The 17,138-nt window shown below is 38.2% G+C and overlaps 1 protein-coding gene across 1 annotated transcript in view; it reads left to right on the plus strand.

Moving 5' to 3' along the window:
* KDM5A (lysine demethylase 5A) overlaps positions 1-17,138 on the plus strand; it is a 52,584-nt gene that overhangs the window by 15,218 nt on the left and 20,228 nt on the right. Inside the window, exons 8-17 of the mRNA XM_067307327.1 lie at positions 264-422; positions 3,798-3,917; positions 4,984-5,142; positions 6,754-6,935; positions 8,770-8,932; positions 10,345-10,464; positions 11,740-11,934; positions 12,041-12,222; positions 12,489-12,613; positions 12,859-13,009. Coding sequence (XP_067163428.1) covers positions 264-422; positions 3,798-3,917; positions 4,984-5,142; positions 6,754-6,935; positions 8,770-8,932; positions 10,345-10,464; positions 11,740-11,934; positions 12,041-12,222; positions 12,489-12,613; positions 12,859-13,009 — 1,556 coding nt within the window. The remainder of the gene's footprint in view (positions 1-263; positions 423-3,797; positions 3,918-4,983; positions 5,143-6,753; positions 6,936-8,769; positions 8,933-10,344; positions 10,465-11,739; positions 11,935-12,040; positions 12,223-12,488; positions 12,614-12,858; positions 13,010-17,138) is intronic.

Consider the following 17,138-nt stretch of genomic DNA (forward strand, 5'->3'; position numbering starts at 1 on the left):
CTTTGATTTATATAGAAAATAACTGCCCGTGTGAATTGGATAGTTATTTTCCAACTTCTGTTTATTTATTTTTAGCCCTCAAATGCATGACTGCTTTGGGAAACTGAAGCATAATTGATAATTACCAATGCTTCTCAATGACCAAAGGAGATTGCAAAAAGCTTCCTCATCCAGCACATGCCTTCTTTAAAGTAATAAAGGGTGCAATGCCGAAGTTTGATACATGGAGTTCATGCAACTTGTTTTGTTTTGTTTTTCCACAGGTTGATCTGTATGTTTGCTTATTCTGTGGCAGAGGAAACAATGAGGACAAATTGCTACTGTGTGATGGGTGTGATGACAGCTATCACACTTTTTGCTTGATTCCTCCTTTACCTGATGTACCCAAAGGTGACTGGAGGTGTCCAAAATGCGTTGCTGAGGTACAGTTTCAAGAACTATTCAAGCTTTGAATGGGTATTTGTGATCCTGAAAAGGTCAGGACCAGGAGCAGTTCAGTTCCCACTGCTGTTCCATCTAAGTAGAAGCTGTGTTTTGTTTGGAATACTGTAAAGGTGAGCTGTGAATTTCTAGCTGCTCTTGGCTCTTGAACCTTAAGAAGAGATGAAAGAAGAGATTGAAGTGTCACTTCCAGAGCCTAGATATAACCTTTGTTTATTATATTGCTATGTGAAACATAAAACTTTAGCCTTTGTATGCTAAGAGCTGAAACTCAATTTGTTGAACTGGTAATGGAAATTAGGGTGAGCAGTAGGGATGTTGAAAGTCTGTAGATGGAGGGGGAAACAAAAAAGAAGTGTCGTAAGGGTTGTGATAGGTGATTCAACATAAGGATGAGGTATTTTCTAAACCATGAAGTAATCAACGTATGTTATTTAGGCATAACGAAGAGCTTCATTTATTGGTAAATAATTATGGCATTGCTCTAATTGTTACTTGGGATATGTTCAGAACAGCTTGTTGCAGAAAGTGAAGGAACCAATTTAAAAAGTAGCTATTTTAGATTTGGTTTAGACTAAGAGGAAAACTGAGGTTCTGAAAGTGGAAGCTAATTTGAATTTAATTGCTTGAGAAACAGGAGCTCGTATGTCAAGAGGAAAGAGATCAACATCCTAAAGGCCATGGACATCATTTGGTTTTCTTGATATTTGTCTTAGAAAAGCAGATTTCAGCAAGCTCAAGAAATTGGCAGAAATTCTGAGAAAAAAGCTTGCTGTTTCTAAGGCTGCAATTTTGTGACTAGCTTAAACTTTCTACACTGTGTTTTTTCTGAAAGGGGCTGTCACATGTACATCTGCCCAACATCCTGGCTGTGGGCTTCTGTTGTTTCCTTTATGGTGGTATGAATGGTTGCATAGACATATAATGAGGTGGATTTACTCACTGATCTCTAACTCTTGGCCAAGAGAGATTAGATTGTCAGATGAACTCATGCAAATGCTGTTGTGAGAGGTGGAAATTCATAGTCACAGGCAAGGGAGAGGATCACAGAGTTAATTTAGCTGCTCATTAAACCTTCCCTTAAGAGAGAGCACTGAAGGAATATTAGCAAACAACACCATTCCAAAGTGGTGGAAATGTAAAATGTGGAGACCCATAAGAAATGTCAGTAATAGTAGTATTGGCAGTAAAAATGCAGATACATTGTTGCCAAGGGTAAATCACAGATGTAGGGACAAAATCAGGAAAGTTAGGGTGCAAGTTAAGCTGTTATTGGCAAATGATACAAAAAGTACTTGAAGAAAAATTCTATAAATACATTGAAAGTAAGGAGGGAAAAAGCATAGGTATATTATGTAATGGGAGAGTAAACAAATAAGAACACAAAGTTTGAAATACTCAACAGTACTTTTTTTGCCTCAGTTTTTACTTTAAAAGTTAATTGTGCACAGATGCTTAATGTAATGTTAACAGCATGATGCCAAAACAGGCTAGAATAGAGGAATAACAGGATAAGGATTGTTTAGACACATTCAGGTCAAAAGCATTTGATGAACTTAAGAGTACTTACAGCTAGCCAAAACAATCTTTGAACTACTAGTGGTTATCTTTGAGAACTTATGGCCATAGGTGAGGTGTCATTGCTCTAATTTCAAAATAAATTGGTTAAAGAGAAATGAAAAGTCAAAAAAAAATAGGAAAGCATCAAAAGAAAAATCTGGTGGTAATAAACATTGAGTGAATTTAAGAACAGATCATGTCAAACCAAACTCGCTTTGCCTTTTCCTCAACCTTAGTATGCCATAAAAAGAAAGCAGTGAAAATAAAACATGATTTTAGAATGACTTCAGAGAGTCCTATCTGATGTTCTTATAAACAAAAAAAATGCAAATAATCTGGATTACATCAGTATAGAGCTGATTATTCAACTGTTTGAAAAATCACGTTTGAAGAAATTAACATACAGTTGCCAGTGTGGAAGATTAACTTGAGGAGGTTCTGTCCAAGGTTTGGTATTAATTCAGTATGTTCTTCAAGAAATTTAAAGGGTGAAACAGGAGGGGGGGGGGGGGGGGGAGTGAAATTTGACCGTTATCTGGAAGGTCTTACCATAACCTTGAAGAACAGGATTAGAATTAGCGATCATGATAAATTTGAGAAATAGTCTCAGATAAAAGTTAATACAGGTAAATGCTATGCATGGAAAGAAAAGTGTTGAGTGCAGGTATACACAACGGGGAATAAGTGGGTAGAGAGCAGTGCAGAAGAAAAAGGGGATCTTGGGTTTGTTAGGGAACATAAACCAAACAGGAGTTGATGATGATGTTGCAAAACAGGCGTATATCATTTTCAGAATATGTTAATAGGTTCTTATTTTTAGCCAAGGATAATATGCCATCAGTTGAAATATCAGAGAAGGACAGTTAGATAAGAAGGAAAACTTTTGACAAGAAGGAAAATAACATTTTGACCGGTTGCTTATGGATGTTGTAGATTCTCTGTTGCATGCTACATTTAAGGACTGCTTTGATAAATGTTGGGCATAGTCTAATGATAGTTCTCTCTGGAAAAAAAAGAAACTAACAAACTTGAATTCCTTTCCAGTCCTGTTTCACTATGGCTAAAAAGCTGAATGTCAGTTTTGTCAAGTTTGTGTTCGAATTGTTTTGTTTCAAATTGTTATTGTTTATGTATATGAAAATTGTCAGATATGAGGGGTCTGAAACAGACATTTTAGAAATAAATAGATGGGGAGAGCAGCAGAAATGAGATCTGGTTGCTTTTTGAACTCTGAGATAATTGTGGATAAAACAGTGGAGGCCCCTTAAAGATTTTCTGTATTGGATGGATGATGTCTGTTATTAGTTGTTACTAGTCAGCTGCCTGGGTAAGTTTTATGTTGTCTTAATAGACTTGCTGCTCTTTCCTCATACTTTCATAGTGCCAAATCAGTTGATGACTTGCTGATTTGCTAAAACTAAAGCACTCGTGGGGTTTGCTCCTGTGCAGTTTTTCTGCAGGTGCTTGATTCCACTGTGTCTCAGAGATCTCTTAAGACGGTCTAAGCTTCTTCCTTGTGCTCTGTCTCACTGCTACCTGTAGCAGCAGATGACAAAACTTAGTTTTGGATAGGCAAACAGAAGCACATAACATTGGGGTTTAACATGTTAATTAATTTCCCTTATTTTGTTCTATTTCCATTCTGGTAGGACTTCCTCACCTGAGAAAAGCAATCAAAACCAGTAGCTTACTGTGTCTGATAAGGACTCAGATGGACACTGTTATTTTTTTGCTGAAAGTGTGATTGTTTGTCACGGTCTGATGCAGGGAACAATATTTTATGTTCCCTCTTCCAGGAGTGCAACAAACCCCGTGAGGCCTTTGGATTTGAACAAGCTGTCAGGGAATATACTCTCCAGAGCTTTGGTGAAATGGCTGATAACTTCAAGTCTGATTATTTCAACATGCCGGTCCACGTGAGTTTCAACATTTGTTATGATTCCTTGTAGGGGAAAAAGAGAAGTGGTATCAGCTGATGCTGAATTTCTGCTGAGGCATCTTAGCTTTGTTTAAAAAGGCACCATAAGCTTGAAATATATAAACAAATGATTTAGCTTTCTGGCATCTGGTCTCATTTCAACTTCATTTCACCCTCTTCCTGTGATAACAAGCAGTAAAGCTATCTATTTAGGGTGTAGCTTTGTGGGCTATACTCCATTTAAGCTCTTCTTGATTAATTGAACTGAGTATATAATTGTTCTTGTTTGGCAAAGGATTGTTTCTTCAGCCCTTTCTATGGTTTTTATCTTGGTTAATTTGTTCAGAGGGTAAATCGTCTCCCCTCCCCCCCATACAGTCTTTTCTTTTAGACAAGTCAATAGACTGAATCTGTCTGATGACTAGCTTTTTTGGTTCTGCACCTCAGCAACACTTCCAGAACTGGCATGTCTGTTCTGGCACACCTTGATGATTCCACCATCCTTTAGGCTGCATGCAGCACTGAGCTCCTTCTCCCCTCAGCTTTCTTTGGTAATTTGTAGGTGTTCTTATCAATGCTTCCACCTTGTAAGCATGCCAATTTATAATGTATCTAGAAGCTGTAATGAGCTATATGAAGGCTGCAATCTCTTGAACACAATTCCTTATCTGAATTTCATCGCTGTTGTTCAGAACTTTTGGTTGTTATCCTCTGAAATAGTTTGGAATATGAAAGCTGTCTGTTCTGTTTACTGCTCAGCTTCTGCTGGATGTCTCCTCCTCCATTCTTTGCTGTCAGGATTTTTTTTTAAAGCTGTACTTCCAATAACCCAATTTTCTTTTTTTGTCCATCCCACCCCTTATGTGGCATCCTGTTTCTGTTATATTGCAGCCACTACTAAGGGATACAAACCAAACTGAATGACTTTAAAGAGGTGGAGGGGTGAGAGGGAATGGCCTTGGTGCCTCAAAATCCATGAGGGGTTAGTAACAGTGTATTACTTAAATGATAGTTCTTAGGTTGAAGCTTATCTGCATATACCCTAATACCTTTTCCCCTTTCAGATGGTTCCCACTGAACTAGTGGAAAAAGAATTCTGGCGGTTGGTGAGCAGCATAGAAGAAGACGTCATAGTGGAATATGGGGCTGATATCTCATCCAAGGACTTTGGAAGCGGCTTTCCAGTGAAGGATGGCCGACGAAAGCTGATGCCAGAGGAGGAGGTGAGGAACAGAATATACAAACTGACCCTGTTCTTTGCTCTGCATAAGATTTCACATTAAGCATTTAGGCCTGGAATTGGTGTGGATTTTTCTAATATAGAAATTGCTTAAGGCTTTTGCATGTGCTTTGCATTCCTTTTGAACAGACAGTTTAGGATTTTTGTTGAGGTCTGGTTCTGATAGCTAAGTTTTTATTCCATGATGTAGTCAACACCTGTTTTGTATCACTTAATCTTAGCAGGCAATTTGATATCTTTTGGTAAAGACGTACAAGATGCTATAGTATGTCCAACTATAAGGAGACTAATAAGATTTTTCTTTCTTATTCTGAGTGCCTTAGTTGTTTTGGGTTAGCTACTGAAACGTAATTCCAGTCTCCTTAAGAGGTTCCAAATAGATAAAACTTTTAGATAATTGGGTTTAGCTTGTTCCTCCGACTGTGTATAGTAGATGAATAAAAAGATCTAGATATGCTGTCCTATTATGGAAAATAAGATGAAGATGACCTGATAAATATATTACCTATTTTCCCTCATACCTGCCTATAGCAATTTTATTGTCCAGACTTACTGTAGGGCCTAAATCTTCTGGCTGATTACATGTTTAAATTCAGTCTAAGAAAGAGAGTAAGGGTATGTTTTCATGGTTGCGCAGCCCAAGACCAATTTATGCTCCTCACTGGGAGAGGTAGTTCTCCTCACTGTCATCTTCCACCCATGTGTGCATCTTCCCACCCGCACCTTTGTGTTGGCTGTGCAATGATTGTTGGCTGCTTGGTGAATCAGATCTATCTGTATGAAAGTCATAATTTAAAAAAATTTCTAGACAGATCACTGAGGTCATCTGATTTGCTCTATTGTCTTTAATGTCAGTGCAAAGGAAACAGCAGGAACATGTCTCTGAGTCGAGGTTGGGACCACTCTTTCAGCAGCTATGGGATATGCCTAAACTGAATCTGTACACTAGTCTACTTTCTACCTTAAAAAAAGGCTGTTGATGTGAAAGGATGGTAGTGAGCTTTTGGGGCAATTTGTTTGAATTCTGTTTTTGTACAGAATGCATTTGAACGTAAATGTGGAATTGCTTATGAGAGAGTGGGAATTTCTCCTCTTGAGGAAAAATTTCTAACATTATATATAAAGAAGATCAAGGTAAACTGCTGTGCAGTAAAGTAGGCCTTTAAAAAGCTGAAATAACATAAGATTGTAAAGGATATAGTGAAACTTAAGCTATCCAGCTTCACTGAAGACTTCTATCTTTTGTTCTTCCTCTGCTAGTGTTACAGGTATTTTGTTCCATCAGAAAAGCATGAAAGCTATGAACTAGGATGGAAAAAAAAAAAAATCAAAGCCTAAATATATAGGCCTTGATCCAAAGAATATGGGTTATGTTGAAATACTAGGACTGACCTTAAATGTTAGCCTGATTAAATACTAACTAAGGTATTTAAGGAAGTATTTGCTAATTTTGATGCTTCATTGTTGCAGAATATGGACCACCGTCTGGTACAGAAATGAATGGGCTGATCCCTTCCTTTGTACTTTACTTTTCTAAAGTTGGTCGTCTTATTGTCTTCTGACTTGTTCAGAATTTTCTCCTTTTGTTTGGCAGGATTATGCGCTTTCTGGTTGGAACTTGAATAACATGCCAATTCTGGAACAATCAGTTCTTGCTCACATCAATGCAGATATCTCTGGCATGAAGGTACCTTGGCTGTACGTAGGGATGTGCTTCTCATCGTTTTGTTGGCATATTGAAGACCACTGGAGCTATTCCATCAACTACCTGCATTGGTATGGCCTCTTTTCCTTTTGCACGCCTACCTTGCACAGCCTTGTTTGCTGTTAGTAAATTTGCAGTTCTACTTGAAAATACTTGCATATGTTGATGACCTCTTCTAAGCAAAAAGCTAAAAATGATGAGTAGTCCATATTCTTTACTGAAACTGATTGAAAGAGAGTACAAATAATGTTAAAGCACTATGGTATTAACTTTTTCATTAACCTATTGAATATTTTGGGTTGCCGAAAATCCAATGTCAGTGTGAAATCATGCTTTATGGGCTCACATCTTTTCTGAGGAAGTTTTCAGTTTTGAACTGAGTTGCAGTTTGTTGATTCCTAATACGTGCTTTGTGATTCAAGGTTGGTATGCCCTTGTTCTGGAAATGGAGGCTGCTGCTTAGAGGCTTATACAGGCATTGGGGCTGAAAGCTGAGCAGCAGATCTGTGTATACAGAGAAATATTCCTATTAATTCAAGAGAACAGAAATTTGAAAGTAATTTTGACTTCTAGAACATTCCCAGAAATGTTCTAGTGTTTATTTTTTATGTTTGAAAAGAAGAGTTGTGGCAGATAAGTGACTAGCATTGCAGTCTTCCCGTCATCAGGCTCAGTCAGTGCGAGAGGGGGAGTAGAAGAGAGGCTATGGGAAGCACCCCTTCAGAGTGAAAAGTTTGTTGTACATATGGTAAGGATCAGTTGATGGCCTTTAGACTGTGATTGCACATCTCCGGAGAAGCATGTTTGCTAGTAAGATCTGATCCGTAGGCTCAAGAGGAGGATTTGTTTTGTTTAGAATTCAGTTATTGTCCTCAGCATGCTATTAACTGGATCAGTGTGTGAGGGTTTTGTCAGCTGGTGAATTCCAGCAACCCAGTCTGATAGGAAGGAGTATTTTATTTTTTTTTTGCTGGGGTTTACTAGCTATGTCCTACCAGCAGATGTCACTGAAGCCTGCAAGAACCAAAAAAAAATGCTGCCCTATTCCTTGTCTAGCTTTTGGGGTAATTGGTGACAAGTTTATTAATATAGTTAGCGAGTGTTACGTAAACTTTTTCAGATATTTAAGTAAACTATCTTATTCAGATGTACAAGCAATAAAATTAAAATAAACAAACCTTGGCACCATAGGTTCTAGTTTGTTGCAGATTACTTTGGTAAGGCAGGACTGGAGGGATTAGAAGAATATGTTCTCAAGTAATATTCTGTTTGTTTTTGCTCCTTTGTCCCTTTCTTCCCTCACACTTAACTAATTCATGTCATTAGACGTTTTCTATTTTAAGAGTCCAGTGGGCCATGGGTTTTCAGTAGTTGGTTGTGTATATTAGGATTGCTTATACTTCATCACACTGGTATTTTATTGTTTCCATCTCTTCTTGGGTTGTATACTATTCCATTGGTTCCAGACCTTGGACTTCTCCAAGCCCAATTAAGTTTACTAATTAAGTACTGTGATCTCTTTTCTCTTAGACATTGACTATGATAGCCAAGATAAACTTTGATAAACTTTTTTACTACATCCTAAAGGAAAATAATTAACTGTTTTATCCCTTTAGAGCATGGTAAATGACAATTGTCTTTCATCTTAGGCTTATCATGGTAAAGCTGCTGGCAGATATGTTGAGAATTGTGTTGTAGAGTAATTGACTTAACAGATTAGAATGAAATATCCTGAAGAAGACTGTGTTTTTGACTGAAGATGTTTTGGGAGGTATACGCAAAATATATTTGGCTTAAGTGGACAGTGGTGTTAGATTCATGAGGTGTACTTTGCAGTTGGATGGCATCCTCGCTTCCCTAGAAATAATGCATTTATTACTCTGGCTGTGTTTTTTTTTTTGTTAGGGGAGAGCCAAAGACATGGTATGGCGTGCCCTCTCATGCAGCAGAGCAACTGGAGGATGTAATGAAAGAACTGGCTCCTGAGCTATTTGAATCCCAGCCTGATCTCCTGCATCAGCTCGTCACTATCATGAACCCCAATGTACTGATGGAGCATGGTGTACCAGTGAGTACTACAGAAGCATTTTTTACATAAATGCTTGTATGGACTGTTTTTTGTTCTGATTGTGTAACAATGGTTTGGAATAACTGAAAATTTTTTTTAGTGGACATTTACAGAGCCTATCACTTATAGGGTGCTTTTTAAAGTAATTTTCTAGAATCCTTCTCTAGAGGAAGTAGTCTCTGGTGAAGACTCACCATGAAATTTAACTTGTCTTATACCAGAAATGAACATGCCAAACTCTTTAATTAAAAAAAAAAAAAAAGAGAGAGAGAGAAGAAATTCCCTAAAGCTTTATGTGAAACAGAATACCATACAGAACAATTGTATGTTATATGTTATATTTGATTTTTTTTTAATTTTATTTTTAGCAGCTGTTCAAGGACCACAGATTAACATTTGGTAGTGATAAAAACATTAAAACACAAGCTTTTGGTTGAATGTCGCTATTTCTATTAGCGCTGACTTGCAGGATTTAAGTCCATCTTAACCTGCCAGTGCTCTTTGTCCTCGTGGGTTATGGTTAAATGATTTTGGGTAGGGTATAAGATCCCAGTGAAGCAATACTGGCGATATATGCCCCCATCTTTCACCCTGTTTCTTGTTTTAGGAATTGCTTTAATTCTATGTAGAAGGCTGTCATTTCCAAAAATACTGTTACTGTTAATTGTGAAAGCTCTGGATATGGTTATCTATGTAATTATACAAATTTATTCTTTTATCGGGACTAAACCAATATGTAATACTGGTAAACTTGAAAACATGACTTTTTGAAAATAGCATGATAATTAATCTGGCATGTGGAGAGAAGTGAAATTTTCTTTTGTAATAGTTACTTTTTGCTTTCAGGCTCCCACTGGAAAGTAGTGTCACAGCAGTAAATTTGTCTGTGAAATGGTTTTAATGTCTTCTGATGATAAAATATATGTCTTGTAGAAAGCTGAGTTTTTGCAAACTCTGTTTTTGACCAAATGTTGACAGTGGCTCTTTAAGGAGCAGTCATTACCATTTGCTGTTGTGTTAGGGTAAACTGCTTCTCTGGCAAATATCCCAACAAAGCAAACTGAAGTGTTTCCAGAGGCTTTTGCATGTTGTGGTGTGATGGATTAGATGATGATCTGTTAACTGATAATACAGAAACATCCCTTTTGGGAGTCATAAAGAGAAATCCCTATGCCTTATATTTTCAACTGCTGGCTTATATATTCAGCTTTTTTGAGTAAGGCTGTAAACTGAGGATTCATTTTAAGAGGACAGAACCACTCATTAACACTTCTGGTGTGGCTATGTTACCTATGGCGTTCTATAGGTAAAGAAAGTGATTTTCAAATGTGTTGTAGTAATGTGTCATAACTTCTGTTGAAAGTTTCTTTTTCTTTTTCTTTTTTTTTCTCTTTTATACTCACCTGTATTAGGTATACAGGACCAACCAGTGTGCTGGCGAGTTTGTTGTGACTTTTCCTCGTGCCTATCACTCTGGATTTAACCAGGGATACAACTTTGCTGAAGCTGTGAACTTCTGCACTGCTGACTGGGTCTGTTCTTTTGTATATGTTTGCCATGTCTCTGCAAGGTGACCTTTACAAGGGGAATGTTAGTAACTTGTTTATCTGAAGGATAATCTTTTATGTTGCATCATATGTTTTATGTTTATAGTTCCAGGTACAACAGTTAGACTGATTTGAGTTTCCTTCTCCTTTGGAGAAAATGATTTTGAGCAGATAATTCTGAACAGCTTCCAACCAAAACTTTTGCGTTTGGTCTTTCTTTTAAGCATTCTTCTAACCTAAAGTGGTATTTCATAGTTCCTTTAGGTAGCATTTCTGTGATGCATCTTTCCGGATTGATATAGGTAAATATACTGTGTTGAACTGCTGTTGTCATTTGAATGTTGGAGGTACGCATATAACTTTTATTCTCCTTTTGTTTCAGCTTACTGCACCTCGTGGTTATATTTGTGCTTGTTTTAATAACCATGCCACACCAAAGCATAACTTACATATATTCATCAATAAGTTTTCTAGAGGAGTATGTCCTACTGCTGTCCAGCACTAACAGTAGGAAGTTAAGATCTCATCCTTACTTTATCCATTTAATTTCTCTTTTGATGTATTTAAGTAGGACTTCTAGTCCTCAATTCTAATCAGAAAAGTTTAGTCATTAATCGGAGAAATTGTCTGCAGGGTTGTCATAGTGTCAGTGTTCTTGTTTTCTCCTGTATCCATTATGTAATCTGTTTATAGCCTCTGGGGAATCTGCAAAACTCACATTAGCCATGTGAGATTTCCTTTGCTTATGTAAAATATAACCCAGAAATCTATGCAGCCAATTCCTCTAGCTTTTTATATATTTTTTCCCCTTCTAAAAGGGACAAAATAATGACGTTAGTTTTGCTGAACTTTAGGCATCTTGCAGTTAAATGTCTTAAGTCCAAGCTTAATAATATCCAGAGGGCAATGCATTTCACCCTAACAGAGGTCATCTTTACAGTGCCAGTGTCTTTCCACTGACAGTAAGAAGAGCTTAGGACAACTCTTAAACTTATGCCTGAAAGTTAGGCATGTAAGTTTATGGCAGATGACTCCCACCCAACATGGATGTCCTCTTTGAACCTGGGAAATCTTTTGTTACTTCTGTGACATGATTTGAAGGCTAAGCGACTCCCATAAGATATTACTCCATTTCTGAGCCTCAGTTTTTCTCCAGGTTTTGTAAAGGGAGGGAAAGTGGGAGATGAGAGATCCTCTTGGAATGTCTTCTCAAAATTATAGACTTTGTGAGTTTTTTTTTCTTTTGCTTTTTTCCTCTAGCTTCCCATTGGACGTCAATGCGTGAGTCACTACCGAAGGCTAGGACGTCATTGTGTTTTCTCCCATGAAGAGCTGATTTTCAAGATGGCTGCAGATCCAGAGTGCTTGGATGTAGGGCTTGCTGCTATGGTCTGCAAGGAGATGACTCTAATGATAGAGGAAGAAACACGCTTAAGGGAGTCTGTTGTACAGATGGTGAGTAGTAAAAGAGAACTTTTTCTCTTTGCTTGCAAAAGGAAAGTGAAAATGTTAACCCCCTCCTTCCCTGGATCTTTATCAAGTGTCTAACTTTTTTTATTAGGGAGTGTTGATGTCTGAAGAAGAGGTGTTTGAACTGGTTCCAGATGATGAGCGTCAGTGTACAGCTTGCAGGACCACATGCTTCTTGTCAGCTCTTACATGTTCTTGTAATCCTGAGCGTCTGGTGTGCCTATACCATCCATCTGATTTATGTCCCTGTCCAATGCAGAAGAAGTGTCTAAGGTACCTAAGATTTTTTCTCTTTTCTTTCAGATGCAATGTTTTGCTGGAGACCCATGGCTAAATACAACATTAGCTGCAGTTTTGTCATCCTATGACTAGGAGGAATATTTTTATCCTCTTTTCTGTTTCTTGCTCCCAAGGCAGAGGATATTATACAAGTTCTGTCTCTCTGGTCTCATTTTAGCTGGAGAATCTCAATATAAGCAATATTCTGGCTTTTGTACGAGCATTATTACTCTTGTGTTATTTTCCTTCCTTATCTCTAGGTACCGGTACCCACTAGAAGACCTTCCTTCTTTGCTGTATGGAGTGAAAGTGAGAGCACAGTCTTATGACACTTGGGTCAGTAGAGTTACAGAGGCTCTGTCTGCCAACCTCAACCACAAGAAAGGTCAGACTTCTGTTGTTCATTGCAGGAGTTCTAGGACATCCTACTTTTAGTCTATGTGCTCATTTAATAAGACTGACAATGTGTTGTTCACAGTGGAAAAAAGAGCTGATCTGAAAGAGTATAATACAACACATTATTGTGCATTTCAAATTGAAGTAGGCCGTCAGAGCTTTGATTGAAGGCTTTGGAAACAGTCTAAAATGTCTTATTTCTGCGTACAAATTATTTGTATACTGTTGTTACAGATGTGATTGAGTTGAGAGTGATGTTGGAGGATGCTGAAGACAGGAAATATCCAGAGAATGATCTTTTCCGCAGACTCAGAGATGCTGTGAAAGAAGCAGAGACTTGTGCTTCAGTGGCACAGCTGCTTCTGAGCAAAAAGCAAAAACACAGGTAGGACAGGACTTTTTTCAATTGTTTCAGTCTGTCTTGTTACTTGCTTGGACCCAGAGATGTAAGAACCCTGAGATCTCACTGCCTACTAACTTTTTTCCATGTTTGCCCTTAGTGCTGTGACTTACCCAGAGATAGGGGGAGCAGATGTAGTGACATAAAGGACCAAAATGCAGACTTGAGTTGTGTTAAATGTACTGTTTTCAGTTGACTTCTCTACTGAAATGTGAAATACTTCGAGAGAGTTTGTTTGGTTGCTGACCAGCAAATTCTCTGTATGTGTGGGAGAGTTGTAGGGAAAGACAGCTAGAAGAAAAAGCATTATGAAAGTAAGTCTTGACATGAATGTTTATATTTTAAGTAGCATGGCTAAGTACATAGCTAAAATAATGAATTTATAAAACTTTTAGGAGAGAAAATCTGTTAAAATGTTGGATTGCAAAGCCAAATACTTGAAAGCTAGGAAGTACCAATTGTCATTGAGGCAAGCTTAATTGTGTTTTGTTATGAAGCATTTCTCAAATATTTATAATTTTGCCAACTTATCAAGTGAGATGCAGATTGTTGTGATGGCGGTGGGGGATATTACTGGCGAGTTACTGGAACATGAAAAAGTAATGTGTCTTTTCAAACGTGTCATTTGGCTGGGGCATGGGAGCTTAGGGAGCAGAGCAGTGCAGAGAGCAGAAATAGAGCCCGTAGCTATTGAGCCAGGCTTTTACTTCTTGGCAGGGACCATGAGAGGCAATGATGGGTGGCTGAAAAATAGTGGCCTATCTCAGCGACTTCTGGCAGTGGAAGACTCCCATAGCTCTTCATGTTGTCTGCCTTGCCTGTAGCCTTCTTGATATTGCTCTGTCCCCTGGCCCTACCTCAGCAATACACTGGATGCATCCCCTGTTTAGCTTTCATTGAGCCTTTGGTAATGTGTTCTCCCTTTCCCAATACATGTTCTATGCACTAAATGAAGGTCCCAGGGAGAAGAATTTGATCAGGTAACCATAATTCTTGTGGCTATGGTTATCTGAATAACTTTAACAGCTTGCTTTTCCTATGTTGAGTGTAAGATTTGACCTTATGATCTTGTGTGTGTGTAGTTTTTGGTATATAACAGCTCTAAGGGTTTCCAAGGGAGGGAGTGAAAAGAAAATACATTTTAAATTGTAATACTCAGCCTTGCTACACAGGACATAATGCATCATTATCATTTGAATTTTGAATTTGAACACTGAAATATTAGAGTTATACCCCAGATCTAAGTGTAGTACCTCACATAATTGGAGAGCTATTGCATAACAGAGAAGCTTTTTTTGCTGTATCTTGGGGGAAGGAAGGCCCTCCTGTTTTTTTTTTTCTTTGTGGCTTTTTTGCTTGTGGGATCCAACTGGAATAGAGGTATGGCCACTTAGCACTCTGCTCTGAGCTGGGGAAGCAGGGCTACAGCTACTGCATTGCTCTGTTCCTAGTAAAGTTTAGTTATTTTGGTAGCTCCTGGATGTTCCTGATATGTTGTGTCCGTTTCCTTCTCCTGCTGTTGGAGGGTGTCAGCCTTCTCTCAATGGACTTGTTGATTATTTGATGGATTTCCAGGATTTTGCCAAGAAGCACAAGGAGGAGAAAGGAAATGACAACTTTTAATAGTGTATCTCAACTAAAGCTTGAAGAAATTCCATGGGGCAAAGAAAAGGACTTGTGTAGTCTGAGGGCTGCTATATGCTGAAGAACAATATGTTACAAAATTGAGGTGTGAGAACTTAAAGATTTTGAATCCTCTCTGAACAATGTTAGGGAACTTAAATGTAGAGGTCACCTTCAGCTTCTTTAACATTTATATCTATATTTAATACATTGAGAAGGATAACACTTACACAGAGGATAAGGTGTATAAATAAAATAGAAATTAAAAATGAGTCTGGAAGCAGAGCAACTTGGCAGGGATTAACACAGCAGTAAATTCGTGGTCAAGAGTAGCTAAAGTCTGTCCCTCATGTATCTGGTTATATGTAAACCTGAAAAATAAATAACATGAAACTATGAAGGTGTGTCCAATATCGCAATCATGTGTCTCTTCCCCATTGTTGAAAGTTGTGAGTCTTTGTAGGCATGGACAGTTGTATCGTTTTGTGCAATGTCTAGCGCTGTGGCAGCACGTGCTTGCCTAAGGTGACTGGATGCCAGAACGCTGGCATGATGTTGCAGGAGATTGTCCTCTGCAGAGCGGCCTGGCACTCTGCCTGCAGTGGCATATTTTGGAGCTATGCATTCTCCAGTCTCACAAGAGCATTGGAGACACGGCAGGTCCAACTTAGTAACCATGCCTTTTCAGTTTCTTCGTAACAAGTCAAAGCCTTCAGTATTCCTTTTTTTCCCCTTTGAGTTTTAGATATTGTATAATTGTATTTTATGGTTAATCTAAATTTTACTTTTATATTTAAGACTGTTGAAAGATTTAATTTTGTTTTTCTTTAATGTTCTCTCAGTAATAAAATGTAGATTGATTAGCAGGGAACAGCTCTTCAGTGTTCAAAATCTGTCCTGCTTGTGAAATTGTTGTGTCTGCCAGTGATATTTTATACCAGGTGTTTAATTTGTGCAATGTGTCACTTGTAAGTCTTTTACTGCATTCAGCAGGCTTGTTATGCTTGTTTCAAATGATTTTTAATGGAAATGTCTTTGCAGAACATGTCCTGGTCAGTGGCAATCTCTTGCTGTTGCAAGGCCAGTTTCTTCAGTGCTTTGGCTACAAGAGATACAACTCTAGAAAATAAGATTTCTTTTCAGAGCTTATTGTTACTACACATCTGAGACTTCTCGTTAGTGCCTGTCATGGCAGTCAGTTGCTCAAGCTGCCTTGAGCAAGCAGGAACAAATCTCCACGTGGGTCTTGGAAACAGCTTTCTCCCTCAAGCTGACCAGAAAGAGGATATTTGCTGAAATTATCTCCTTGGGAATGTGCTGCTACTATGAACCCTTAGAGATGGGCTGTGTCACTGTTACACTTTGTCCCTATATTTTTTGATGCACATAGTTTCCTCCATACTATTGTCAGCATTGCTGTATGCCTCTTGCTCAAAAGTTCTATTGATGACAAAAATTTTGCTGAAATTTGGACATCAGCACCACTGAGGGTCTCCTTGTCAATTCCATGCCTTTTGCTTCCTGAGATGGCTCTCATGGTTCCCATGAATTTTATCACCATCATTTGACCCAGCATCCTTACAGCTAGATCTGTCTCTTGCCAATGGTGTCCATGACTCAAGTTCTGAAGATGCTTATCTTCAGTAACAGGGGGTGCCTGCTTCCTCTGAGACTGTTTTCATTTCAATACTTTTGGCAGAGGCCTCTCTGTTCAAGAGTGTGTGCATTTTTTTTTTGTTGTTTTAAAGAGGTTTCCCCCCCCCCCCATGTTCTCTTCTATGTGACACTGAGATCCTGTTACAAATCTTGTCTTCAGAGAGGCCTTGTTTTTGGGTTCCATTTTCATAAATATTTATGATTTTCTCCTTGTTTTCTGATCAGTCTTAACTTTCTGGAGGTTTCTCCCTCCATCTTTCCCCCCTTTCTTTCTCTTTTTTCCACATTTCAGGCATCTTGAATTACTTTATTTGAAGCCCTTGAGCCTTTCATTTATGGTTTATGTAACTGCATGTTACTCTTGTGTAGTTTGTTCATAGCGTTTCTTTCCGGTATCCATTTCAACCTGTGTTATTTTGCCTGAGCCATTGGCTTTCAGAAGGAGACACTGATAGTCTAACCAGCCATGTATGCACCTTGGTAATGATTTAGGGCTATGCCCAATATTTTACCAAAAACAGATTTGAATTTTTACTCTAGTCAAAGTTTAATGTTTCTGCTGCAGAAACCAAAGTCCATCCATGCTGCCTTTTGGCATGTTCATCTACCTGTTCAGAACCAACCCAATTGAAAATCACCTAGACGCTCCTGCCTCTAAAGAGTAGGATAAAATCACTTGAAGATGCTTAGTGAGATCACATTAAACTTAATTTCTAATGCTTTGGAATTTTTGTGGGTTTTTTTTCAGCTCTGAAGTAATGAGTGTTGTTTTGTTTTGTTTTTGTAACTTCTCGGTAATCTTGATTGCTTTCCATCGTTGGGAGTACATCCAAGG

This window comes from Apteryx mantelli, chromosome 1 (assembly GCF_036417845.1).
Source record: "Apteryx mantelli isolate bAptMan1 chromosome 1, bAptMan1.hap1, whole genome shotgun sequence".
Lineage (NCBI taxonomy): Eukaryota > Metazoa > Chordata > Aves > Apterygiformes > Apterygidae > Apteryx > Apteryx mantelli.